The 26,392-nt window shown below is 42.4% G+C and overlaps 3 protein-coding genes across 4 annotated transcripts in view; 2 read left to right on the top strand and 1 right to left on the bottom strand.

Moving 5' to 3' along the window:
- ankfy1 (ankyrin repeat and FYVE domain containing 1) overlaps window positions 1-5,288 on the top strand; it is a 36,032-nt gene extending 30,744 nt beyond the window's left edge. Inside the window, exons 23-25 of the mRNA XM_060912474.1 lie at window positions 2,587-2,733; window positions 2,904-2,994; window positions 3,111-5,288. Coding sequence (XP_060768457.1) covers window positions 2,587-2,733; window positions 2,904-2,994; window positions 3,111-3,243 — 371 coding nt within the window. The 3' untranslated portion in view covers window positions 3,244-5,288. The remainder of the gene's footprint in view (window positions 1-2,586; window positions 2,734-2,903; window positions 2,995-3,110) is intronic.
- On the bottom strand, window positions 395-17,632 carry LOC132875589 (neuferricin). The gene is made up of 4 exons (XM_060912475.1): window positions 17,267-17,632; window positions 9,898-10,038; window positions 7,256-7,442; window positions 395-6,825 (listed from the first exon to the last, which is right to left on the bottom strand). Exons 1-4 carry the CDS (start codon window positions 17,520-17,522, stop codon window positions 6,648-6,650), a joined length of 762 nt encoding a protein of 253 aa, XP_060768458.1. The 5' UTR covers window positions 17,523-17,632; the 3' UTR covers window positions 395-6,647.
- A 6,513-nt stretch (window positions 17,633-24,145) lies between these two features.
- zzef1 (zinc finger, ZZ-type with EF hand domain 1) overlaps window positions 24,146-26,392 on the top strand; it is a 173,338-nt gene continuing 171,091 nt past the window's right edge. For both annotated transcript variants that reach the window (XM_060912546.1, XM_060912545.1), the window contains exon 1: window positions 24,146-24,735. In XM_060912546.1, the coding sequence (XP_060768529.1) occupies window positions 24,298-24,735 (438 nt within the window). In that variant the 5' untranslated portion in view covers window positions 24,146-24,297. The remainder of the gene's footprint in view (window positions 24,736-26,392) is intronic.

Here is a 26,392-nt window from a genome sequence, read left to right as displayed (position 1 = left end):
GAGGAGCGATTTTTGCCGTGCTCTGTCATGGAAGACAACAAAATTGGTGATTTTTAAAGAGGTGGATAACATGTCAAGGGTTTACAGCAGGAATCCAAATCAAGCTTGGTGAGAAGGTAAGAGTCTAAGCCGAGTCTACCACACTGTACATCAGATCTCAGAATGACTTCTAGAGTAGAATAGAAAGCCTTTATTGTCGCTGCACAAATGTACAACGAAATTTAGTTCTTAGGAGAACAAAGCCGCTGCGTCCGTGCCATTCTTGGGTTGAAGTGCCCCATGTTACACCTAACTGCATGTCTTTTATGTGGGTTCCCTCCCACAGTTCAGACATGGGAAGAACATGCAAACTCCACATGGAAAGGCCCCCGTCGGCCGCTGGGCTCGAACCCAGGATCTTCTTGCTGTGAGGCAACGGTGCTAACCACTACGCCACCGTGCCGCCCTTATTTCTGAGGACATGTATATTGCACCAGCTAAACTTTTATTGAGAAAACAAATCTGTCTGAATATCAGAAACTGCTACAGAGCAGCGCTCTTGCAGGGAATTCGTGGGCGAAGAACAGTTTGAGTGATAAATGAGCAATTAATTAAATAAAACATTATCGGAAAATTACACACACACACACACACACACACACACACACACACACACACACACACACACACACACCCCAAACTTTGGAAACCTGCTGATCTGCTGTTATGTTCAGTATAAATATATTTGCTTCAATAAATGCTGCTAGCGAGGTACACTGAACCTTATCCATACCTGAAAGAGAACCTTCGTGGTTTGGGAGTTTTATCAGTCTGACAGGCTCGTTCGGCTGCCGAGTGCTTCGGCACGTCGAGAGACAAAGGCCGAAGAACGCTGCTTTTGTTTTACAGGCTTTGGAATCTCGCTAGTTTCAGACGATGAACAGCGTCGATTGTTATCTTCTATAACTGAAGCCCATTCCGCAGACCATGGAAATTATTGCTGGGTCATAAAGTCTGTCTTTTTCCCACCAGAGAAATGTAAGCTACAAACTCTTGTCCATTTCGATTCAGTTTGAAGGTTTTTGTCGTGAATTAAACTTTATCCATTTCTTTCTTTCTTTCTTTCTTTCTTTACTGGCAGCTGATAAAAGCTCAAATGAGGTGTTCTCTTTGTTGTGGAGACACAGTAAGGTACACAGCAATTCACTTTAGGGACGGTTAAAACCGGTTAGACAGAACAATGCGGTGTCGAACAAAGGCGAAAGTAAACAATATGGTGGCGCTGACCCTGGGTATCACCCATAATGCATTGTAGTAAACAAGCGATGAGACAGTTCTGGGTTAGGGGGCGGCACGGTGGCGTAGTGGTTAGCACGGTCGCCTCACAGCAAGAAGGTTCCGGGTTCGAACCCAGCGGCCGGCGAAGGCCTTTCTGTGTGGAGTTTGCATGTTCTCCCCGTGGGTTTCCTCTGGGTGCTCCGGTTTCCCCAAAGACATGCAGTTAGGTTGATGTGGGGCGGCCTTGGGCTGAGGTGCCCTTGAGCAAGGTACCTGACCCCTGACTGCCCCCTGGGCACTCTGGGCTGCTCACTGCTCTGGGTGTGTGTTCACTGCTTCAGATGGGTTAAATGCAGAGGATGAATTTCGCTGTGCTTGAAGTGTGCATGTGATGAATAAAGTGCTACCTGATTGGCCAGAGCGGGGGAGCAGTGGCTCATTATGATGGAAAGGAACAGGCACTCGGATCAGCTGTTCTAAACAGGGCTGTTTAGACAGCGTGAGAAGGGAGCTGTGGTGCTTTTGTCCTTGTGGTATTTTAACCAAAGCATATTGTAGACATTTCATGATGACCTCCGGGAACTGGATCAACTTGTGGAACAGAGGTCACCTTTTTAAAATGTATATTAAAGAGCAATTCGACTGACTTTCATTAAAATGTCTCAAAAACATGCACTTAAACTGTTAGGTTTTTTTTTTTTTTTCCTCCATTATTATTTCTTCATTTTAAACACCACCAATGCATTGTTACTAACATTTTAGAAATATAGCCAAGGATTGGCCTTGAGGACAGTCAGGGAGAGGGCTTATTTTATTCACATACTTTCAAAAAGTGGGAAAGTGAAGATTGGAGAAATGTATATCTTACTGTCCAGTTTCAGTGAGCCTGTTCCCAGTGTAGCCTCAGATTCCTGTTCTTGGTTGATGGTACTGGAACGCAGTGTGTGTTTGGTTATTGATTTTTATTTGGTGTTGTAGCCTTTTAGGATTTGGTGTTTTTGTACATTGAGATGCTTTTCTGCTCACCATGGTTGTAAAAAGTAGTTATGAGGTACTGTTGACTGACACCAGTCTGGCCATTTTCCTCTGACTTCTGCCTAGAGAGCTGCTGCTCACTGGAAGGGTTTTTTTTTTTTTTTTTTAATCCATGAAATGATGCAGTTGTTTTGAGCACAGAACAAGATAACACACAAACAACTGGATCTGCTCTTTAAACACTTAGCTTTTATTATTATTATTATTATTTGAAAATGAAACGAGGTACTTGTGTCTATTGCTCAGGCAGGCGGAATGTGCCGTGAATATTCATTTGATATACGTCTCTTTTAGTTCTTCTGTTGGCCTACATGAAGGGAAATGCTAATCTCTGTCGTGCCATCGTGAGGGCTGGAGCTCGTCTGGGCGTCAACAACAATCAGGGCATAAACATCTTCAACTATCAAGTGGCCACTAAGCAGCTCCTCTTCCGCCTTCTAGGTATAAGATCCATGCGTTTAACATTTACTGTTGAACTAAAGCCTAATGTCTGCTGACTAACGCCCCAACGTCTTGTATATTTAGAATGTGTTCATTTTCATGCATTTGGATATTCCAAGGTCATTATGCTTCAAATCAGATTTTATTTTTTATCATCTTGTCTGATGAAGATATGCTGTCCAAAGAGCCCCCCTGGTGCGATGGCTCCAACTGTTACGAATGTGCTGCCAAGTTTGGAGTCACTACAAGAAAGCATCACTGGTATGTACTTGGAATGTCTTTTTAGCAATACTTGTACCTCTTGGAAATTACATCTGTCCCTCTAAACCAATTCGAGATGTATAATATATATAATTTTTTTTTTTCTTCTCTCTTAGCCGCCACTGTGGCCGCTTGCTCTGCCACAAGTGCTCCATCAAGGAGATCCCCATCATCAAATTCGACCTGAACAAGCCAGTCCGTGTGTGTGACATTTGCTTTGACGTGCTAACTTTGGGTGGAGTTTCCTAACACACTAGCAGGGCATGGATAACACGCACACTAAACTAAACTGAACCACGGTGGTTGAAAATGTGGAGAGGGAGAGGAGGAAGGAATAAGAATGGACTAAATGTACGGACCACACTTTGTACTACTACTACAGAGACTTTTGAACAAAACAAGTGTATGTATGTATGTTCTAGTACCAACATCTAATTAAGGATCAGAATTAAAGTAGTGCAGGAATTCTTAACTCTCATCTCGAGGACCCTGTGTTCTTTGACGCACCTGATCCAACTGCTTGGCGAATTATTTAAGGAAAAATCCACCCTGACCGACATCTATTGCGTATTGATGACAAATATTCCATCTTCAGTTGTGCAGATTATATATTTTAGGATTGACTTCTTGGGTTGAGCTTAAAATCAACATGGTGGACTGTTTTTTCACTTGGTTTCTGGTTCCCTCTATTACTCACAATACTGTTTGAATACTTTGATAGTTACACCAGAGGGACCTCATTTCTTTAGTCCTTTAGTTTGTCCCGCTCTCTTACCTTCTCATCTGTGCTTAAATGAGTTTAATGATGGCGCCATTGAGAACAAGCTGAGCTCAGTCTCTGGTGTAACTCGGCACATATAGTGCATCAAGTAGCTGTATTGCATTCTGGAACTTTGACTGTCTCCAGGAATAACGAAAATACAGCACTAACTAACAAATCTCTAAGCACCTGACGGATATTTTATTGTAAACGGGTGAAGTTTTTTCCTTTAATGACCTGAGCCAGGTGTTTTGCGAATATGGAAGACTTGAGACTGTCCAGGGTCTGCTCGACTGGAGTTAAGAACCTCTGAAATAGCAGAATGCTGTTGAAGTAGACCTTGTAGGTGTTGTAAGTGCCAGGCCTGTTTTTAAAATAATAATAATAATGAGGGAAGCTGTAGAGGGAATGACTAGATCTCTAGAAATTGAGATGCGTTAAGGTCAACATCCGTCATCTTGGCATAAAACGCGTGTAGATTTTTATTCAAGAGCATTGAATATGAAGGACGATGGAATCTGAATGAAGAATTGTCCACCATTGGATATTGACCGTTTTGAACCGTTCCTCTCAAGAGGGTTTAAAGCCTTAATCACGTTGGCCCGAGTGCTGCTTTTTGTTGAGTCTAAAACAAGGAGCGTTTATGAACCTTTACTCTTTTCTTGCACCTATTAAGGGGCGACAGAGGGAATGGTCACCCTGAAGGCCTCAAAATAACAAAACCCAAGGTTAACTCGACGTCAAGCACATTTCAGTAAAGGATACAGTTTTTACTTTGTCTTCTGTTATTTAATCCTTGTCGTGCATAGGTTCATGATCATTAATGAGTGAGGAATCTGCATATTAAATGCACTTTTTATTCTTCCATTAACACTTTTTTTTTTTTTTTTTATATTCATGAAACATTCACAGCTGAACAAAGTGTCATTTTCTGAAAAGAACAAAAAAAGTAAACTGAGGTTATAGGTGTAGAAGTATGATGATTTTCTCTGCTATGCATATGCACGTTTATCATTTTAGCACTGTTCTAATTATTCTGATCACCAAAGCATACATTCCATTTAATCGATGGCACATTACTGAATTTTGGTAAATCATGGTGTGGTGTGTGTGTGTGGGTTTTTTTTTTTTTTAAATATTCATTTGCCTGATGTTACATTAAGTTGACCACATTTATCTTTCCTTAAACTCTTTCTTCTGAAAAGCTAAACAGCTGCACTTTATCATACTGGATTTTTTTTTCCCCCTTCTCTTCCCTGATCATACAAAAGGAGAATGTGACATTTCAAGGTTTGAGAGTCTGTTCTAGGTTCTGTTCAATTGTACAGCTAATTGTATACTATTTTTGACCACTACAACTGTTTTTGTACTTAAACGCAGGTTGTGCTCTTTGCCTCTGTCTGATCTCTTATGCACATTATATTGTATCTGTATGCTCAGATATCTAGCCTGTCGTTTCCTTTAGTATCCTTTTGAAGAAAGGGAGGACAACTTTACATTAAGGTCATCAGATGATTAAAAAAAATCAATTAAAGCAAGTTGTATTGACTTTTCTGAGCTGTTTACAAACGGAAAGAGGGACTTCCTGCTTTTTACGGGAATGTCAGTTAGTTCAATTATATAACTGAACATATTAATCACTAAATATCAGCCGAATATTAAAATGATTCGAATCAAAAGAATTTTTACATTATGTAGAAATGTTTGATATAACGTTATTTTACAATGCCTTGGAGTAGCTGCCCAGCATCAGCACACTAAATTGTTGCACTACATTTTGTGGTGCAAGGCAAATCAGTTCAAAGCTCTTGTTAATGACATCGTTGCTATAGCAACATGGACTTGTATGGCAGACAGTCTACATAATCAGTGAAGTAAAAATGGTTGTGTTTATATTTAAAAAAAAAAAGCTGATATTGTGAAGATTTTTGTAAGATGTTTTCTTTAACGTGAAAGGAAGGGGGTAACTTACGTTTTCTGACCTCAGAAATAACTGAGGAAAAAAAGGAGTTGAGAGGGTTGTCCCCCGTCCCGTCGGCGTTATGACCTTTAGTTGAATGAAGCATAACTTGTCACACCACACTGTTCTTAATTATACTGGCATGATGTTTGTTGATGCCAGAGTGTTTCAGAAATGACTGCGTGTGAAAATCCCAGCTCCGTCTCTAGAACATCCAGTAAGCGGCAGTTCTGCATGGGCATTGTTGTTGAGAGAGGTCAGTGAAACCTCCAGACGTGGTTTAAGCTGACAGGAAGGCTACGGTCACTCAAATAACCACTCTTTACATCCTTGGTGAGCAGAAGAGCGTTTCAGAACGCAACCCAAACAAGCAGTTAGGCTACAACACCTATGGTTAAAGTCACCATGATCACATTTTTCCTCATTCTGACATTTGATGTGAATGTTAACTCAAATGCTTGATCTGTCTCTGCATGAGATTAAGCGTTGTGCTTCTGCCCTGGGATTGGCCGATAAAAGAAACAGACGAACAGGTGTTCCTAATAAAGTGGATGGTGTGTAACTGTTCTAGGGAGAACTACATTTATGAAATCAGCAAACAGCCTTAAACTAACTTCTCACACATCACAGAGCTTGAAAAAAATAAATGTGGCAGTAAGGGAGGAGAGAAGGTGGGTTGAACCAGAACACACACACACAGGCTTCTACAATAAACTACTAGTTTGAGTTTTGGTTAAATTTCCAAAGCCACAGACTTTTAATGACTGATAATGGAAACAAACCCTGACTTTTTTTTTTAAGAGAAAAATCTTACACATAGCACCTTTTTAAATCCTGTGTCCTGTCTGGTTGTCCATTCCAAGACCACTCAAACCTGATTCGATTGACTAAAATAAAATGTTACTAATAACAAGCTAAAAAAAATCTCAAAGCTCAGTCCTGGCTAAGGAGACATGACTCCGCCTGAGCTAGACAGTCTTTGTACTCCTGGAGATTTGGGTTGTTCGAGTGCGTAGGATTGTCCAGTTGTACGCACACGCAGCGTGTGTGGCCCGACCCAGGTGAGAAGAGCATTCTGGGAACACCAGCCCAGTCTCTGTGCACTCCACCGCTGGAAAAGAGACAACACAGATTGCAGTCTGACAAAATTAAAGCAGCAGTATGGAACTTTTGGTGTTTTAAGAATTTTGCCCTTTCTGGTATCAATCCGTTTTCGCAAGTGGTTTGTGAATTTTAACAAGCAATCCAGTCTAGTCATTCTGAAATACCCTTAAATATACTTCAATCAGGAAAGAAGCTATTGAAGAAAAACCATTTCAGACATCTGACCTTGACCCTCGTTTGGATCAATTCCAAAATCTAATCTGCTGGTTATGATGATAATTCCATAGAAATCTTACATACAATTGACCACTTGTTCTTCCGATGTTGAGAATCACGGAAAACATACAGTAATGCTTCACCATCTAGTGGCGGAGGCATAAAAACAGTTCTCGGTAGTTTGGACCTGGCTGTATGGTGTAGCTGTGTATCGGAGGTACCTTTTATCGGAGCACCAAACACGTCCTCCTCTGTCAGAGCTCCATTCAGAGTTACAGGCTGGATAAAGCTCGTTCTCTTTCTCAGCTTGGGCTTTCAGCTTCAAGCCCTGAGCCAAAGTGGCCTCCGTCTGCTGCAGGACAGCTGTTGGATTTCCGCTCGCGCTGTAGAATCGACCAATTAACTTACCTGGGGAGCAAATAGATATTAGGCATGGACTAGAGGAAACAATGTGCCTCATTTATTAGTGTGTGTAGATGTTTTTGTAGGGAAAACTGAACTAAAAACTCCTGCCAGATTTACAAAAGTTTTATGAACAATGGTGTGTATGGGTCATTCTTACAATTCGGTGCCATTTCAGTGTTGTGACTTCCTTTAAAAAAAAAAAAAAAAGTTAAATTCTCGCAAAGTTATTTCATCTGAAGGAGGGCTTTTTAAACCACAAGGAAATAATATTGGTCAAGCTCAGGATATTGAATTATAATAATTTTGACCAAATTCTTGGCATACAACATGGGCCGGGCGGCATAGTGGTTAGCGCTGTCGCCTCACAGCAAGAAGGTCCGGGTTCGAGCCCCGGGGCCGACAAGGGCCTTTCTGTGTGGAGTTTGCATGTTCTCCCCGTGTCCGCGTGGGTTTCCTCCGGGTGCTCCGGTTTCCCCCACAGTCCAAAGACATGCAGGTTAGGTTAACTGGTGACTCTAAATTGACCGTAGGTGTGAATGTGAGTGTGAATGGTTGTCTGTGTCTATGTGTCAGCCCTGTGATGACCTGGTGACTTGTCCAGGGTGTACCCCGCCTTTCGCCCGTAGTCAGCTGGGATAGGCTCCAGCTTGCCTGCGACCCTGTGGGACAGGATAAAGCGGCTAGAGATAATGAGATGAGACAACATGGGCCAAATGTTCACCCTGTTACAGGACACTTTCATCTTTATTAATAGGTGTTCTGAATGCACAGTCATTGTGATATTTACATTTTCTAAGATCAAAAATGTCCCTTATTTGCTCAGTAAAAGTATTTTAAAAATATTCATAAATAAGCATTATCTTGAAAAAAGTAACGGTCTGTTTTAAGGCAAAATGTAGTTTCAACACATTTCTTTTGCAATAAAAAGAATGTTCAATGGAATTGTGCCCCATTTTTAAGTGATTTGAGTTTTTCAATTGATTCACTGCGTTAGTGACCACAAAGTCAAACAAAATATTCAATTTTTATTTATTTATATATTAAAAAAGAGGGTAACAGGGTGGACATTACAACATCTCATCTCATTATCTCTAGCCGCTTTATCCTGTTCTACAGGGCCGCAGGCAAGCTGGAACCTATCCCAGCTGACTACGGGCGAAAGGCGGGGTACACCCTGGACAAGTCGCCAGGTCATCACAGGGCTGACACAGACACAGACAACCATTCACACTCACATTCACACCTACGGTCAATTTAGAGTCACCAGTTAACCTAACCTGCATGTCTTTGGACTGTGGGGGAAACCGGAGCACCCGGAGGAAACCCACGCAGACACGGGGAGAACATGCAAACTCCACACAGAAAGGCCCTCGCCAGCCACGGGGCTTGAACCCGGACCTTCTTGCTGTGAGGTGACAGCACTAACCACTACACCACCATGTCGCCCTCTTGTAGAAGATTTCCCTCCAAAAATCTCTGAAGGGATGGGGCGTCGTGGCTCAGGTGGATAAGGCGCCATACCATAAATCCGGGGACCTGGGTTCGAGTCCAACCTGAGGTCATTTCCCGATCCCTCCCCGTCTCTCCATACTCACTTCCTGTCTCTACACTGTCCTATCCAATAAAGGTGAAAAAAGCCCCCAAAAAAATCTTAAAAAAAAAAAAAAAAAAAACCTCTGAAGGGATATCCATCAGAGTAACACGGGGGGGCAGTCAGCACAGGGACATAAATCATTTTGAAGTTTTAAAGCATTAAAAATCTAAATATATTTAAAAAAATTTATTCATAAATTTGACAAATAAGATTACACTACAATAATGAAAAATTTAGAATCTGTTTAGTTTTTATTGCTTATAATTGTAACTGTAGTTGAGCAAACATGCATGGGGACACATCAATTTGGCCTATTTGCTATAAAATCAGATAAATAATTTTTAATTAATTCATCCTTTATACATAGTGTTTTATGGTAGAAGGGGGCTTACCATTTAAAATGTGATTTTTGAAATAAAGATTAGAATATTTTTAAACAAAATATACACCATATAATGTCATGGGGACTCGATGGTAGGAATGGCACCGAATGGTAGGAATGACCCGTATATTGACCAATGCCAATCAGTTATAAATTACCAAGCGTGTTCACTGCATACCTGACTGACATTTGGTGTCCCCAACAAAATTCCAGAAAAGGTCAAAATTGACAAAATGACATCTAAGCAGTGAAAACAGTTCCTCCAAAGCACACTCAAGTCTTACAGACTAGGCGTTTACTGTTGATAAAGAAATATTGAACAGGTTTTCAGTTATAGTGTTTGGTACTGCTGCCACTTCGACATTAGCTCATGACCAAACCTACTGCTGTGTGCGGTCAGTGTGTGCCAGTAAACATGTAAATGCATGGTTTTATAATACTTCCTGGTCAAACTTCTTCCTTGCCAACTCCATCTATCTTACCTACAGGTGTGTAGTCCTTCTGATAGAAAGCCAGCCAGTCATAGAGTGCCACTATTTGAGATGGAGACAGGTCCGAGACATCATCGGTCAACCCTGCCTCTGTAAAATCGCCTGTCACAAAAGCCCTGGATGCATCTCTGCCTGAAAATACATCAAACACACATGTGGCTACAACGACACAATTCTCAAGCTGAGGGATTCCCAGACCTTATGATATAAAAGTGTGTCCTCAGCAGTCCCAAATCTCAGTGACCGAATCCCAGTCTTGTCCTTTAGGAGTTGGTGCATGTGTTCTTACCCCCATTTTACTACAGTGGTATGCAAAAGTTTGGGCACCCCTGGTCAAAATTGCTGTTACTGTGAACAGTTAAGCAAGCTGAAGATGAAATTATCTCCAAAAGGCATAAAGATGACTCATTCCCTTTAAATTTTAAGCAAAAACCATTCTTTATTTTCATCTTTTACATTTTCTAAATGACAAAAAAGGAAAAGGGCCCGAAGCAAAAGTTTGGGCACCCTGCATAGTTAGTGCCTAGTAACACCCCCATTGGCAAGTATCACAGCTTGTAAACACTTTGTAGCCAGCCAATAATCTTTCAGTTCTTACTTGGCGGATTTTCACACATTTGTTCTTGCAAAAGGCTTCCAGTTCTACAAGTTTCTTGGGCTGTCTTGCATGCACTGTTCTTTTGAGATCTATCCACAGATTTTCAATGATGTTTAGATCAGGGGACTGTGAGATCCATGGCAAAACCTTCAGCTTGTGCCTCTTGAGGTTTTCCATTGTAGATTTTGAGGTGCGTTTTGGATCATCATCTTATTGTAGGACCCATCCTCTTTTTAACTCCAACTTTTTTACAGATGGTGTGATGTTTGCTTCCAGAATTTGCTTGTATTTATTCGAATCCATGCTTCCCTCGACCAATGAAATGTGCCCTGTGCCACTGGCTGCAACACAACCCCAAAGCATGATCGATCCACACCCATGCTTCAGAGTTGGAGAGGTGTTCTTTTCCTGGAATTCAGCACCCTTTTTTCTCCAAACATACCTTTGCACATTGTGGCCAAAAAGTTGTATTTCATCAGTCCACAGGACGTGCTTCCAAAATGCATCAGGCTTGCTCAGATATTCATTTGCAAACTTCAGACGCTGAAGTTTTGTGGCTAGGACGCAGGAACGGTTTTCTTCTGATGACCCTTCCATGAAGGTCATATTTGTTCAGGTGTCACTGCATAGTAGAACAGTGCACCACCACTCCAGGGTCTGCTAAATCTTTCTGAAGGTCTTTTGCAGTCAAACAGGGGTTTTTATTTGCCTTTCTAGCAATCCAACGAGCAGTTCTTTCAGAAAGTTTTCTTCATCTTCCAGACCTCACCTTGATCTCCACTGTTTCTGTTAACTGCCATTTCTTAATAACATTACGATCTGAGGAAACAGCTACCTGAAAACCCTTTGCTACATTCTTGTAGCCTTCTCCTGCTGTGTGAGCATCAATTATTTGATTATTCAGAATGCGAGGGAGTTGCTTAGAGAAGGCCATGGTTGTTGATTTTAGGGACAAGTTTGAGGAGTCGGAGAATTTATACAGCTTTGAAATCTGCATCATCTGACCTTTCCTAACGAAGAATTTGAACAAGCCACAGCTCAATAAGCCAATTAAGGTCTGGAACCTTGGTAAAAGTTACCCGAGAACTCAAATGTATTGGGGTGCCCAAACTTTCGCATGGTGTTCCTTTTCTTTTTTCACTCTGCAATTGTACAAAAAAAAAAAAACACAAATCTTGCAGAAAACGCTGAAAAGAAATATGTCATCTTTACCTTTATGCCTTTTGGTGATCAGTTCATCTTCTGCTCACTTAACTATTCACAGTAACAGACATTTTCAGTAAGGGTGCCCAAACTTTTGTATGCCACTGTATCTACTTGCTAAAAAAACAAAAATCCAGGGGGTGGAGTCAGACCTGATCCGACTCCTCCCACCTCATCTGAGCAGAACCAAAAGCTGTCGAGAAGGAAGTGGAGATAGGTCAGGGAGCAAATGTAACCTACTTTGCAAATTTTGCCAAGTCTGGTTTCTCAGTATTAACCCTTTATTTACATCCCAAACAAATGATTTTTACTTGTTGTAATGTCAGCAATCACCATTTTCACCAGAAAAAGGAAATGCTAAATATCGCATGTACAGTTGTGTTCAAAATAATAGCAGTGTGTTTAAAAACGTGAGTAAAGCTCAAAATCCTTATAATAGTTTTTATTTCCATGCATTGGGAACACTGCACATTATATTCTACATCAAAACATGAAGAAAAATGTATGAATATTTTAATTACTTTACAGAAAATGAAGAAAAATGAACATTGGGCTGTTCAAAAAAAATAGCAGTGTCTGCATTTTTCATTACAAACTCCAAATATTTACTGTATAAACTGAAAAAATCTTAAGGATTTAGTATTCCTGTGAATCACTAAACTAATATTTAGTTGTATAACCACGGTTTCTGAGAACTTCTGGCACCTGTGAACAGTATTCCAGCCCAGGATGATTTGACAACATTCCACAATTCCTCTGCATTTCTTGGTTTTGCCTCAGAAACAGCATTTTTGATGTCACCCCACAAGTTTTCTATCGGATTAAGGTCCGGGGATTGGGCTGGCCACTCCATGACTTTCATTTTGTTGGTCTTGAACCCTGATGCTGCTCGCTTACTGGTGTGTTTGGGGTCGTTGTCTCGTTGAAACACCCATTTCAAGGGCATTTCCTCTTCAGCATAAGGCAACATGACGACCTCAAGTATTTTGATATACGCAAACTGATCCATGATCCCTGGTATGCGATAAATGGGCCCGACACCACAGTAAGAGAAACATTCCCATATCATGATGCTTGCACCACCATGCTTCACTGTCTTCAGAGTGTACTGTGGCTTGAATTCAGTGTTTGGGGGTCGTCTGAAAAACCGTCTGCGGCTCTTGGACCCTTAAAGAACAATTTTACTTTCATCAGTCCACAAAATGTTTTTCCATTTCTCTTTAGGCCAGTCGATGTGTTCTTTGGCAAATTGTATCCTCTTCAGCACGTCTTTTTTTTTTTTAACAGTGGAACTTTGCGGGAGCTTCTTGCCGATAGATTAGCTTCACACAGGCATCTTCTAATTGTCACAGTACTCACAGGTAACTTCAGACCGTCTTTGATCACCCTGGAGCTGATCATTGGCTGAGTCTTTGCCATTCTGGCTATTCTTCGATCCATTCGAATGGTAGTCTTCTGTTTTCTTCCACGTCTCTCTGGTTTTGCTGTCCATTTTAAAGCACTGGAGATCATTTTAGCCGAGCAGCCCATCATTTTCTGCACTTCTTTACAGTATACGTTTTCCCCTCTCCAATCAAAGTTTTAATCAAAGCACGCTGTTCTTCTGAACAATGTCTGGAACGACCCATGTTTCTCAGGTTTTCAGAGAGAAATGGATGTACAACATGTGCTGGCTTCATCCTTAAATTAGGGCCACCTGACTGACATCTGTTTTTTCACAGACTGAATGATCTCACTAATTAAACTCCACACTGCTATTATTTTTGAACACGTCCCTTTCACTTAATTATTCGATTACACAGACTCGGGAGCATGCATATCATGAATGTTGGGTCTGTTGGTTTTCTATGACTCGACTACACCTACTGGTAAATTATTTGCCATGTAGTAATATAATTTCCACCAAAAACAGTGATTGAGCTGGTTAGTCGTGTTGGACTGCTATTATTTTGAACACAAGTGTATAAACGTTTATAAAAAAATATATGGCGGCATGGTGGTGTAGTGGTTAGCGCTGTCGCCTCACAGCAAGAAGGTCCTGGGTTCGAGCCCCGGGGCCGGCGAGGGCCTTTCTGTGCGGAGTTTGCATGTTCTCCCCGTGTCCGCGTGGGTTTCCTCCGGGTGCTCCGGTTTCCCCCACAGTCCAAAGACATGCAGTTTAGGTTAACTGGTGACTCTAAATTGACTGTAGGTGTGAATGTGAGTGTGAATGGTTGTCTATGTGTCAGCCCTGTGATGACCTGGCGACTTGTCCAGGGTGTACCCCGCCGTTCGCCCGTAGTCAGCTGGGATAGGCTCCAGCTTGCCTGCGACCCTGTAGAAGGATAAAGCGGCTAGAGATAATGAGATTATATATCTCCGTATCACTTAAGTCCATTATAACATCTGTATTTTTTTTTTAAATTACCCGTTTACTAACTTTGTGATAGGAATCATATATTTACATGATATTATCAAGTTTAAAATGAGACATTTAAAAGTACATGAACATAAAAAGCCAGAAATATTTTACACTATTGCTACAGAACTTGAGAATATTTATAGCTTATCCACATTCCAGAACTCAGCTCACAATCTCTCATTTCAGAAATTTCTGTGATACACTTATTACTAAGCTGCTAGCAGTTTCCGTCCAAACTACATCAAGTAGTAACACTTGGCCTAAGGATTCAAACACAAAACACGAAGATAAAAGCAGTTATTGGTAACACATATGACCAGAACAGCCACTGGACTATTTTTAAAAGTAAACAATGTCAGTTTCCTCTGTATCTGCTGGACTGTCTGTTGTTCTGTACGGAGAGTGCATGGACAGATAAGCATCAGACATTTCAGTAACTCTATAACTAACAGGTTCACTAGTTATCTACAATTTGTAAGAAAGAGTTATATTCTTAATTATGGCAGACATCTGAGACAAGCATCCAAACGTAAAGATAGACACACAAAGAAGCGACTAACTTGCTGAAATATTTTTGCAACAAATCTCAGAGTTATAGGACTCCAACAGAAAATCAGTCACCTTGTTAAACACTTTTTCCCCCCCATCAATCTTGAAACAAACATACCTTTAGATAAAGAATCGATAGAGTAGCAAACTCCTAAAAGCAAAATGTTATGTCAGACTGAACAGCACACTACATCTGAGGTTCTAACTGATCCCATTCAGTAGTTTAGGTCCTTTTAGGGTTAAATGGGTATCTAATGTATGAACCCTGCTTTTGACCTGAGTAAAAAGGTTGTGTGCCACAAATAACACCTATTATTATAGCTGGAGGGCCCTGAAGACCTGTGCCCTCCAGCTAAGTGGAGTACTTCAGCATGTCTTAAACATGAGCCTGGGTCTTCAGAGGGTCCCCATGCTGTGGAAGACGTCATGCCTCGTCCCTGTACCGAAGAAGCCGCGTCCCAGTGACCTCAAAAAGACTACAGGCCTGTAGCATTGACGTCACACATCATGAAGACCCTTGAGAGACTCATCCTGGAGCAGATCCAACCTATGGTCCAACCACTTCCTGACCCCTTTCAGTTCGCCTACCAGCCCTATCTTGGAGTAGAGGATGCAATCAAATACCTGCTCAACAAAGTCTACGGCCACCTGGACAAGCCAGCCAGCACTGTGGGGATCATGTTTTTTGATTTCTCCAGTGCTTTTGACACCATCCGGCTGGCTCTCCTGGGTGAGAAGTTGACAGTGATGCAGGTGGATGCCCCACTGGTGTCCTGGATTGTGGATTATGTGACTGGCAGACCACAGTACGTGCGCTTGCAGTGCTGTGTGTTGGACAGAGTGATCAGCAACACCAGGGCTCCACAAGGGACTGTCCTTTCTCCTTTCCACCACTGATTTCAACTACTGCACAGAGACCTGCCGACTCCAGAAATTTTCTGATGACTCTGCAGTGGTTGGACGTATTACCAGTGGTGATGAGAGCGAGTACAGGACGGTGGTGGACAACTTTGTCATGTGGAGCAGGAAGAACCACCTACAGCTCAATGCGACGAAGATGAAAGAACTGGTAGTCGATCTGAAGAGAATCAGGGCTCCGGTGAACCCTGTTAACATCCAAGGGGTCAGTGTGGACGTGGTGGAGGAATACAAGTACTTGGGAGTGTACTTGGATAATAAACTGGACTGGTCCAAAAACGTGGACACTGTATACAAAAAGGGCCAGAGCCGTCTCTATTTTCTGAGATGGCTGAGATCCTTCAACATCTGCCGAACGATCCTGCATATGTTCTATGAGTCCGTGGTGGCCAGTGCCATCCTGTACGCTGTCGTCTGTTGGGGCAGCGGCTTGAAGGTGAAGGACACTAACAGATTCAATAAGATCATCAGGAAGGCCGGCCATGTTGTAAGCGTGGAACTGGACTCTCTGACAGTGGTGTTGGAGAAGAGGACACTGTCCAAAATAAAAAACAAAAACAATCTTAGACTGTCCTTCCCACTCTCTACATGAGGAGCTGATCAGCCACAGGAGCACGTTCAGTAAACGGCTGATTCTTCCACGTTGCACAACTGATAGACACAGGAAATCATTCCTACCTGTTGCAGTCAAGCTGTACAATGCCACTGTATAACTGTGGTACACTGTCTTACCATGTTTACTATATCCTTAACTCAGGTGCAATATATGTATATAAAATCACTTCATTTTGCTTAAGTTATTGAATTTATTTAAATTTATTCTTTTTTCAGAGGATTTTATCTTCTGTTTTTAGACATGTTTACTACTTCTTTGATTCAGGAGCTTGGGAGCAAATTTGAATTTCCCTCCGGGGATTAATAAAGTAATTCTGATTCTGGATATAATAATTGCATATTAAATGATGTAATACTTCTATACCAATTTTATATGCAAAGTTGCCCTGCATAATTAACTATGAAACAGCAGCCTACAAACATGACAACAAGTCCAGATTTATGAATTTATATCTGAACTTGTATATTAGGCGGCACGGTGGTGTAGTGGTTAACGCTGTCGCCTCACAGCAAGAAGGTCCGGGTTCGAGCCCCGTGGCCGGCGAGGGCCTTTCTGTGCGGAGTTTGCATGTTCTCCCCGTGTCCGCGTGGGTTTCCTCCGGGTGCTCCGGTTTCCCCCACAGTCCAAAGACATGCAGGTTAGGTTAACTGGTGACTCTAAATTGACCGTAGGTGTGAATGTGAGTGTGAATGGTTGTCTGTGTCTATGTGTCAGCCCTGTGATGACCTGGCGACTTGTCCAGGGTGTACCCCGCCTTTCGCCCGTAGTCAGCTGGGATAGGCTCCAGCTTGCCTGCGACCCTGTAGAACAGGATAAAGCGGCTACAGATAATGAGATGAGAACTTGTATATTACCACCAAAAACAAGACTTGGCAAATTTTGCAAAGTAGCCTCCAAATATAAACAAATACCACCTGACTCAGACAACTTGATGATGTTGATAAGAGTGCTGTTACTTGTCTCATGGATTGAGGATGAGGTCCAGCTCCACCCCTGGACTTTTTGTTCCGCATCCTGACCACGCCCCCTAGTGGTGTCCTCATCATCATCATCAGGGTGTGTGCTGGGGAAATACCTGTAAAGAAGCGATAGCCTCCATCAGGACCGTAATGCTTCTTCCCCTTTTCAACGTCAAACACCTGCCCTAAAATGGCGAGGTAAAGTCCTTTCCTGCCCTCCCTCCCGTTATACAGTGACAGCTCTTCTGGGCTCAGCAGTGTGTTCGAGTCCTGGGACACTTCCGCCTGGTCAAAGAGCCACAAGTTTATCCGCTCAAACCCGCTCCATAGCGCCAAACTCACTGAAATCAGCGCTACAACATATTTCAACATCGTGCTGTGTCTAATTCACTCACTACATAACGGAGACACGAAAAATAGTTCAATAAAATAAAACAGCATCACCGGCAACCCGAAACACAAAGCCAGTGTAAACACAGCGGTGACGTCACTGCGAACTTCCGGGTTTTGATTGCTCGTAATGCGCATGTCTGGTACTGAAAAAGGTAAATAATCAACATGGAGATTTTGAAATGGTTCAAAGCGTAGAAATTAGTAGATAACCATTAAGGAGTAAAATATGTATTTAAAAATAATTAAATAAAGCTCTGGACTCAATTAAAACAACAATAATAAATAGGTAATCATACGGTTCCGGGTAAAATTAAGGATTAGTTTTACGAGTGATTTCGAAGTTTTGAAATCCCAAGTGAAATTGAACTCGGAACCATAGCCTGCGATTACTTGTTTATAATATACAGGGCCAAATTCATACTTCGGAAGCCGTTCAAGTTGACAACATTTGTCATTCACGCTTTCTGAGCCAATCAGGGCGCAGGACTGTCTTGCACGTTTGAATCAGTTTCTTTCATCAGGACACGACGCGAGGATTTTGAAAGAGGTTTACAAAAATGTTATTGGAACTTCTTTACAAAAGCCTGCGTTACTTTAAGAGTCTGTTTCGTAGTTTTCCCCATTTTCTTTCCTCGCTTCTGCATAAAACTGCGATAGCACCTTGGCTAACTCACAGCATTCATGTGCCACTAGAGAGTCTTTACTTGTCTTTCTGCGGCGCGTTTCTGAAACACGGAAAGGCAAAAATTCGTACTTTTATTTTTGGTATTTTCATTTTCGCTTGCAGCTTTCAATTGGTTTATCATTTCTTCGTCAAATATAGCGAAACGCGGCATTGCAGAGTCGGCCATTTTGTTGGCAAAATTTGCTCATTTTGTAACCGTAACCAAGCAACGAACTAACCAATAGCATTTCAGAAATACGGCCCCGTGTTAAAGAAAAACGCCCTCCTTGATTGACCAATCAGAATTGAGTAATTTGGCCCTATGTATTATTATTATTATGATAATAATAATAGGCAAGCCAAGTTTATTTATATAGCACATTTCATACACAGTGGCAGTTCAATGTGCTTTACAGAGGTAAAAGCAAAACAGTAAACAATAGAAAATAAAATTACATAAAATAAATGTGGAAGAAGAGAGAAAAAATAAGAATTAAACAATAGTAGAAATAAAATGATAAAATGAAGTAAAAGTTCAGTAAAAAACAGCAGAATAAAATAGAATAAAAGTTAAGTAAAGTTTAAAACATGCAGAGACTGTAAAAGTTAAGAAAGTTTAAAACATGTAAAGATGACATGACGTTATTTATCAGTTAGCAGAAAGCATCTGAAAACAGCTTGGTCTTTAGTCTAGATTTGAAGCTGCCAACAGCAGGAGCATTTTTGATGTCCTCTGGCAGTTGGTTCCATAGCTGTACTGCATAGTAGCTAAAAGCTGCTTCACCACACTTTGTTTTAACAACAGGTTTTACCAGTAAATTTTGCTGCTGCGATCTGGTAGATCTGATTGGGTTAGGCCACTGCAACATATCAGAGAGGTAATTGGGCCCTGTACCATTTAGAGATTTGTACACCAGCAGCAATGCTTTAAAGTCAATTCTGTAGCTTACTGGAAGCCAGTGAAGGGACCTTAGAATTGGAGTAATGTGCTCTGTTCTTTTTGTTCATGTGAGAACCCTAGCCGCTGCATTTTGAATCACCTGAAGTCATTTGATGGTCTTTTTTGGCAGGCCTGTGAAAAAGCCATTGCAGTAATCAACCCTACTAGAGATGAAGGCATGTATAAGTTTTTCCAGATCATTTTTTGACATAAGTCCTCTTAGTTTGGAAATGTTTTTTAGGTGATAAAATGCTGATTTAGTGATTGCTTTCATGTGACTGTCAAAGTTTAGCTCGCTGTCAGTGAAAACACCAAGATTTTTAACCATATCTTTTGTTTTAATCCCCTTTGTGTCAAGAATAGTGGTAATCCTGAGTCTTTCATCTTTTTTCCCAAATCGAATTACTTCTGTTTTATCTGTGTTCAACTGAAGAACATTTTGTGACCTCCAGTTGTTGATTTGGTCGATACACTGGTAGAGACATTCAAGGGGGGCATAATCATTAGGTGACAGAGCAAAATAAATTTGGGTGTCATCTGCATAGCAGTGATACAAAATTGAGTTGTTCTTGATAATTTGTCCAAGTGGGAGCATATAAAGGTTGAATAGTAATGGTCCAAGGATCGACCCCTGGGGGACACCACAGGTCAAGGACATTGATGTTGAGGTACAATTTCCCATGGTAACAAAGAAGCTTCTATCTTTTAAATATGATTTTAACCAATTGATAACTTTACCAGTCAACCCAACCCAGTGTTCAAGTCGATATAGCAGTATGTTGTGATCAACAGTATCAAAAGCTGCACTGAGGTCCAGTAACACCAGGACCGATGTTTTGCCTGCATCAGTATTAAGACGTATGTCATTTATAACTTTAATCAGCGCTGTTTCAGTGCTATGATTGGCACGAAATCCTGACTGAAAGTTATCAAAACAGCTGTTTGATATCAAGAAGGCAGTTAATTGATTGAAGACAATTTTTTCAAGGATTTTCCCGATGAATGGTAGATTTGATATTGGCCTGTAGTTGTTTAATACTGAAGCATCCAGATTATTCTTTTTAAGTAGGGGCTTTACAACGGCTTTTTTCAGGGACACAGGAACAATGCCAGTCTCTAGGGATGTATTTATGATCTGAAGCACATCTGTAATTATGAGGTGAAGAACAGACTTAAAAAGTTGGTGGGCAGAATGTCCAATTCAGATGTTGAGGAACTGAGATTTTGTGCAGTTTTTTCAAGAGTCTCGTAATCAATCAAACAAAATTCTGACATTGTGTTGAAATTGTCTGTCTGTCACTGGTGATTGCAGCTTTTCAGTTATTTGCAACTGAGATATATTATGAGCAATATTCTGCCATATTTTATCAATTTTACCTTTGAAGAAGGATGCAAACTCATTGCATTTATTAACTGAGAGAAGTTCAGGTGCTAATTGTGGTGGGGGATTAGTTAGCTTCTCTACTGTTGAAAATAGCACACCGGCATTGTTCATATTCCTGTTGATGATGTTGGAGAAGAAAGACTGTCTTGCTTTACCAATTTCATAATTATATTTACAAAGCATCTCTTTATGGATTTGATAATGGATGTGAAGTTTAGATTTGCGCCATTTTCTTTCAGTCTTCCTACATTCTCTCTTTAGCAATTTAACAGCTGGGTATTGTTTCCATGGTGCTTTCTGCTTGTCATTTACTCTTTTGATTTTGAATGGAGCAATATCATCCATAATTTGGGTCATATTTAAATAAAAAATTTCCAATAAGTCGTCTACAGAGTCTGACATTTTGGTTGAGATCCGAGAGAGAGCTTGCTCAAAGAGAACACGTGTTGTCGTTTATGACTCTCCTACCCATAGTCGTTGAGCTGTTCTGAATGTGGGGGGACATAGAAACATCAGAGAAAACACAGAAATGATCAGATAAGGCCAGGTCAACAACAGTAGTAGAAACAGTAAGACCCTTTGCGATAATGAGGTCAAGGGTATGACCACGAGAGTGGGTCGGCCCCTGTACATGTTGTACTAGGTTGAAGTTGTCAATAAGTACAAGTAGTTCTCTGGCATAAGTGTTTTCAGGATTATCTACATGCAAGTTAAAATCCCCAGATATAATAAGACAGTCAAACTCTAAACAAATGACTGACAACAGTTCACCAAACTCTTCCAGAAAAACTTTGGCTGAATGTCTCGGAGGCCTGTAAATAGTTAATAACAATATGTTAGGAGAGTATGTAACAAGACCATGCAGTCCAAAGACATGCAGGTTAGATTAACTGGTGACTCTAAATTGACCGTAGGTGTGAATGTGAGTGTGAATGGTTGTCTGTGTCTATGTGTCAGCCCTGTGATGACCTGGCGACTTGTCCAGGGTGTACCCTGCCTTACGCCCATAGTCAGCTGGGATAGGCTCCAGCTTGCCTGCGACCCTGTAGAACAGGATAAAGCAGTGAGAGATAATGAGATGAGATGATGTCAGTCCAGAGCAACAAAAATGTGCAAGAAACAGTCATGAGTAATGAACAGATTCAAGATTAATTTATTGTCATTCCTTATGCACTAGAGTACACAAAAGAGTGAAATAACGTCCCCCTAACTTGGTCAATACCACACATAAGTCACAAGTAATCTAAGCTTAAAAGAAGTTATCCACAATAAATAACAATTAAAAACACAAGGACAAATAGGGTTAAAATGACAAAATGTAATGGGCAAATCCAGTGCCGTGCCAGAATAAAGTGCAGGTATTCACTATTGTCAATGCTTGTGGGAAAAAACTGTTGAGCATCCTACTGGTTCTAGAGGGGAGGCTCTTATACCTTTTCTCAGATGGCAAAAGAGTAAAGAGGTGATGGAGGTCTCTGATGATACTGGCAGCCCTCCGGGCACACCGCAGCTTGTAGGTCTCTAGCAAAGAGGGAAGAGGGGCAGAGCATTTTTTAACATAGTTACTGGGAGACCAAATGGTCTCCCAGTGGCCAGATTTGGTCTCCTAGTCAATGCCAAACCAGCTTCACTGGGAGACCAAATTTTAAACCAAGTTATGTCTTATCATTTGATTCAATCAGTTGCAATTAATTAACCAAGTACCATGTAAATATACATTTAACAAGGAAAACGAAGACCTATGTTATAAGATATACACACAAGATCATGTTGGTTAAGAAAAACAAAACTAAAATTTGGTTACTGAGATGGCTGATGTCAGAATCTGATGTCATTACTGTGTAACTTTGAGTGTCTTTGACATAACATTTGTGCTTGGTAATTGCTCTTGATAGCTGTGTAGTCACTGTAGTGTGTTTGTCTGTATGGTGATTGGTGAACCATTTTGCATCACAGAATATGCCGCAGCGGTGCAGCTGCATGGACTCTGGGGCCTGTGATTGTATTGCCCAGACCAGTTGGTCTCCTAGTGGAAAATCCTTAAAAAATGCTCTGAAGAGGGGCATTGATGATTTTGGTACTGCCCTACTGCTCGGAGAGGCCGCCGCAGACACGGGCCGCGCCGCCAAAATACAAGGGAAGGAAAGAGAAGAGAGAAAGCGAGGTCGAGTTGGCTGACAAATATGCCAAAAGAGCGGCAAGTAGGGACAATATAGATACTAATATACAGTATAGTAAGGCTGAAGTCAAAAGCATCATTAAGGCCAGAGTACATGGGAGATGGCAGCACCTTTGGAAGAATGGGTCTTCTGGGAGGCATCTTTTTAACATTCAGCCTGAAATACATAGAGCTATTGGTTCACTTAATGCAAGACAGGAGGAAGTGGTATTAGCCAGGCTGAGAATTGGGCACTCCCATCTTAATAGTACTCTCTTTATTATGAGTAGGCATGCTGATGGTAACTGCGAGTATTGTGCATCACAAAGCCCAGAGACTGTAGAGCATGTTCTTATTCATTGTCAAAAATACTATCAAGAGAGACAGAATTTTATTGCTCAAGTCGAGGCCAATAATACACCCTTTAATGTCAGAAATATCTTAGAAAGAAGTAATGGGAAAATTTTATCTTATTTGTTTACTTTTTTGAAAAACACAGGATTATTAAAATGGATTTAATTTCGAGATAAGAAGCAACTCCTGTTCCACACTCCAGTCCAGCGGTGGCGGTAATACACCGAAACAGTTGTCAACCGCGGGCGGCACGGTGGTGTAGTGGTTAGCGCCGTCGCCTCACAGCAAGAAGGTCCGGGTTCGAGCCCCGTGGCTGGCGAGGGCCTTTCTGTGCGGAGTTTGCATGTTCTCCCCGTGTCCGCGTGGGTTTCCTCCGGGTGCTCCGGTTTCCCCCACAGTCCAAAGACATGCAGGTTAGGTTAACTGGTGACTCTAAATTGACCGTAGGTGTGAATGTGAATGGTTGTCTGTGTCTATGTGTCAGCCCTGTGATGACCTGGCGACTTGTCCAGGGTGTACCCTGCCTTTCGCCCGTAGTCAGCTGGGATAGGCTCCAGCTTGCCTGCGACCCTGTAGAAGGATAAAGCGGCTAGAGATAATGAGATGAGATGAGTTGTCAACCGCCATATAAATCAGAAGATGTCTGTGAAGATTCTCAGTCATCCAGGTCATGGTAAACTGTGGGTGGTAAAAGAGAGCAACTGGACTTGCTTGAAGACGTTTCACCTCTCATCCGAAAGGCTTCTTCAGTTCTGTCTGACTGGTAGGGAGCATCAGGTATTTATCCTCTCATGGATAAATGTGAACAGCCAGCCCCCAGTGACCCACACTAACAGGATGACTCAATGACACCTTAGATGAGCTTTTCATCCATGAGAGGATAAATACCTGATGCTCCCTACCAGTCAGACAGAACTGAAGAAGCCTTTCGGATGAGAGGTGAAACGTCTTCAAGAATCTTCAAGCAAGTCCTGTTGCTCTCTTTTACCACCCACAATAAATCAGAAGGAGAGAGAGAGAAAGCGAGGTAGTAGTGTAGTACTGGAGGGAAGCTGTAGGGGCGCTGTTCCACACAGAGCCTGACGGTGGATTGCGGAAGTCTGCTGATAAATGTGACGCTGCCGATATCCGATGCGGTAGTGAGTGTCACCGAGCGAAAGCAGTGTAGCGGAGGAGAGATATCGAAAGGAACTGAATCACGGCGCTGAAACGGATAAAGTGTCCGTGTGTTAGTCCGCGCCCGGGACATCAGTGATGGGGAACGCGGAGAGCGGCGGCACCGGGAGCGGTGATGAGGAGGACATCGAGGCGGAGAGCCCGAGTTTCACGGAAGGCGGCCCGGCCTCTGCGGGGGCCACGGGAGCCGGGACCGGCGGAGGGAGCAGCGGATCAGCAGCAGCAGGGGTCTCCGGCTCAGGACGCAGCGGCAGGGGCTCGAGTCACGCGGCAGGAGCGAGTTCCGGCCTGCCATCGCCCGAGGCCCTGATGGAGCAGGTGCGGCTGAGAGAGGCAGCGGGCCGCGCCGGCGACACCACCACTCTCACCGTGTCGGAGTCCGCGATCGCCCGCAATGAGAGCGCGCTGGTGCGCTGGCTGGAGGAGAGACTCGGCCGCGGGGAGGAAACCCTCACCCTGGAGCAGTTCTGTGACATGCTGGAGAGCAGAGACGCGCAGCGGGACGAGTGCGAGGAGGTAAAGGGATAGAAACGCGCGCACACACACCTGTCCCAGAGTGATTCTGATCACAAATAATCAACTGATCACCAAGGTGTCAAAACTCCTTATTAAAATGTGCACCGTGTGTTCGAAGAGCAGTTTATTAGTATTACTAGACCTGGGAAATATTATAATTGGAAAGAAACCTAAAAACCAGTCATTTGACTGCCAAACAAGCAACGACTGCCGACATTTTTCGTCTCGACCTTCTATTTACATTTCTCCAACCCGGAAGTCAGCCCCGCCCCCAACCATGACACGTTCGTAGCTCCGCCCATAAGGTTTCCTCAGAGAGATGGGATGGGGTTGGGACGATAATCGATATTATCGTACCTCGTGAGTGTTGAAATCATTATTTCAGTACAGTTGAAATATTATTATTTATCATTATAAAATCAGGGCGGCACGGTGGTGTAGTGGTTAGCACCGTCACCTCACAGCAAGAAGGTACGGGTTCGAGCCCCGTGGCCGGTGAGGGCCTTTCTGTGCAGAGTTTGCATGTTCTCCCCGTGTCTGCATGGGTTTTCTCCGGGTGCTCCGGTTTCCCCCAAAGACATGCAGGTTAGGTTAACTGGTGACTCTAAATTGACCGTAGGTGTGAATGTGAGTGTGAATGGTTGTCTGTGTCTATGTGTCAGCCCTGTGATGACCTGGCGACTTGTCCAGGGTGTACCCCGCCTTTCACCCGTAGTCAGCTGGGATAGGCTCCAGCTTGCCTGCGACCTTGTAGAACAGGATAAAGCAGCTAGAGATAATGAGATGAGATTTAATAATAATAATTATCTCATCTCCTCTCATTATTTCTAGCCGCTTTATCCTGTTCTACAGGGTCGCAGGCAAGCTGGACCCTATCCCAGCTGACTACGGGCGAAAGGCGGGGTACACCCTGGTCAAGTCGCCAGGTCATCACAGGGCTGACACATAGAGACAAACAACCATTCACACTCTCATTCTCACCTACAGTCAATTTAGAGTCACCAGTTAACCTAACCTGCATGTCTTTGGACTGTGGGGGAAACCGGAGCACCCGGAAGAAACCCATGCGGACACGGGGAGAACATGCAAACTCCACACAAAGAGGCCCTCGTCGGCCACTGGGCTCGAACCCGGACCTTCTTGCTGTGAGGCGACAGTGCTAACCACTACACCACCGTGCCGCCCTGTTATAACAACAATGTTATTTTAATAATAGCATTATTATTATTATTTCAATAATGAAATCATTATTTCACCAGTTCATTCAGTCTTTTCCATTTATACTCATGGAATAGGGAAGACCAATGACTGGAACGTTATGCCCGTGTGGCTTCATGCCCTTTATTTCTATAGAAATGAAGCCAGAATTCCTCTGCCATGTGGTCCTACATGGAGCCAGAGTCTGCGCGGTAGAGCCGAGAGTCGACGTCTCGTACACCTAGTCGTTTGGTCGGCCCTGCCCCTTTCTCCCAATACCAAAGTTCAGCTTGTCCCTAAGGCTGTCAGTCACTTTATTCTCAAGCATATCCACACCTTCGTACGATATAGTAGAATAACGTTTTAAAAAAAACTTTTTTCTTCTTTCGGCTGCTCCTGATGTTATGATGTCCAAGGGTTGTTTTTTTTCAGTCATTGGGAAAGGCATTGCTTAATAATC

Source organism: Neoarius graeffei, chromosome 28 (assembly GCF_027579695.1).
Source record: "Neoarius graeffei isolate fNeoGra1 chromosome 28, fNeoGra1.pri, whole genome shotgun sequence".
Classification (NCBI taxonomy): Eukaryota; Metazoa; Chordata; class Actinopteri; order Siluriformes; family Ariidae; genus Neoarius; species Neoarius graeffei.
Note: the sequence above shows the minus strand (reverse complement) of the source record. Positions and strands in the feature narration are given on the sequence as shown.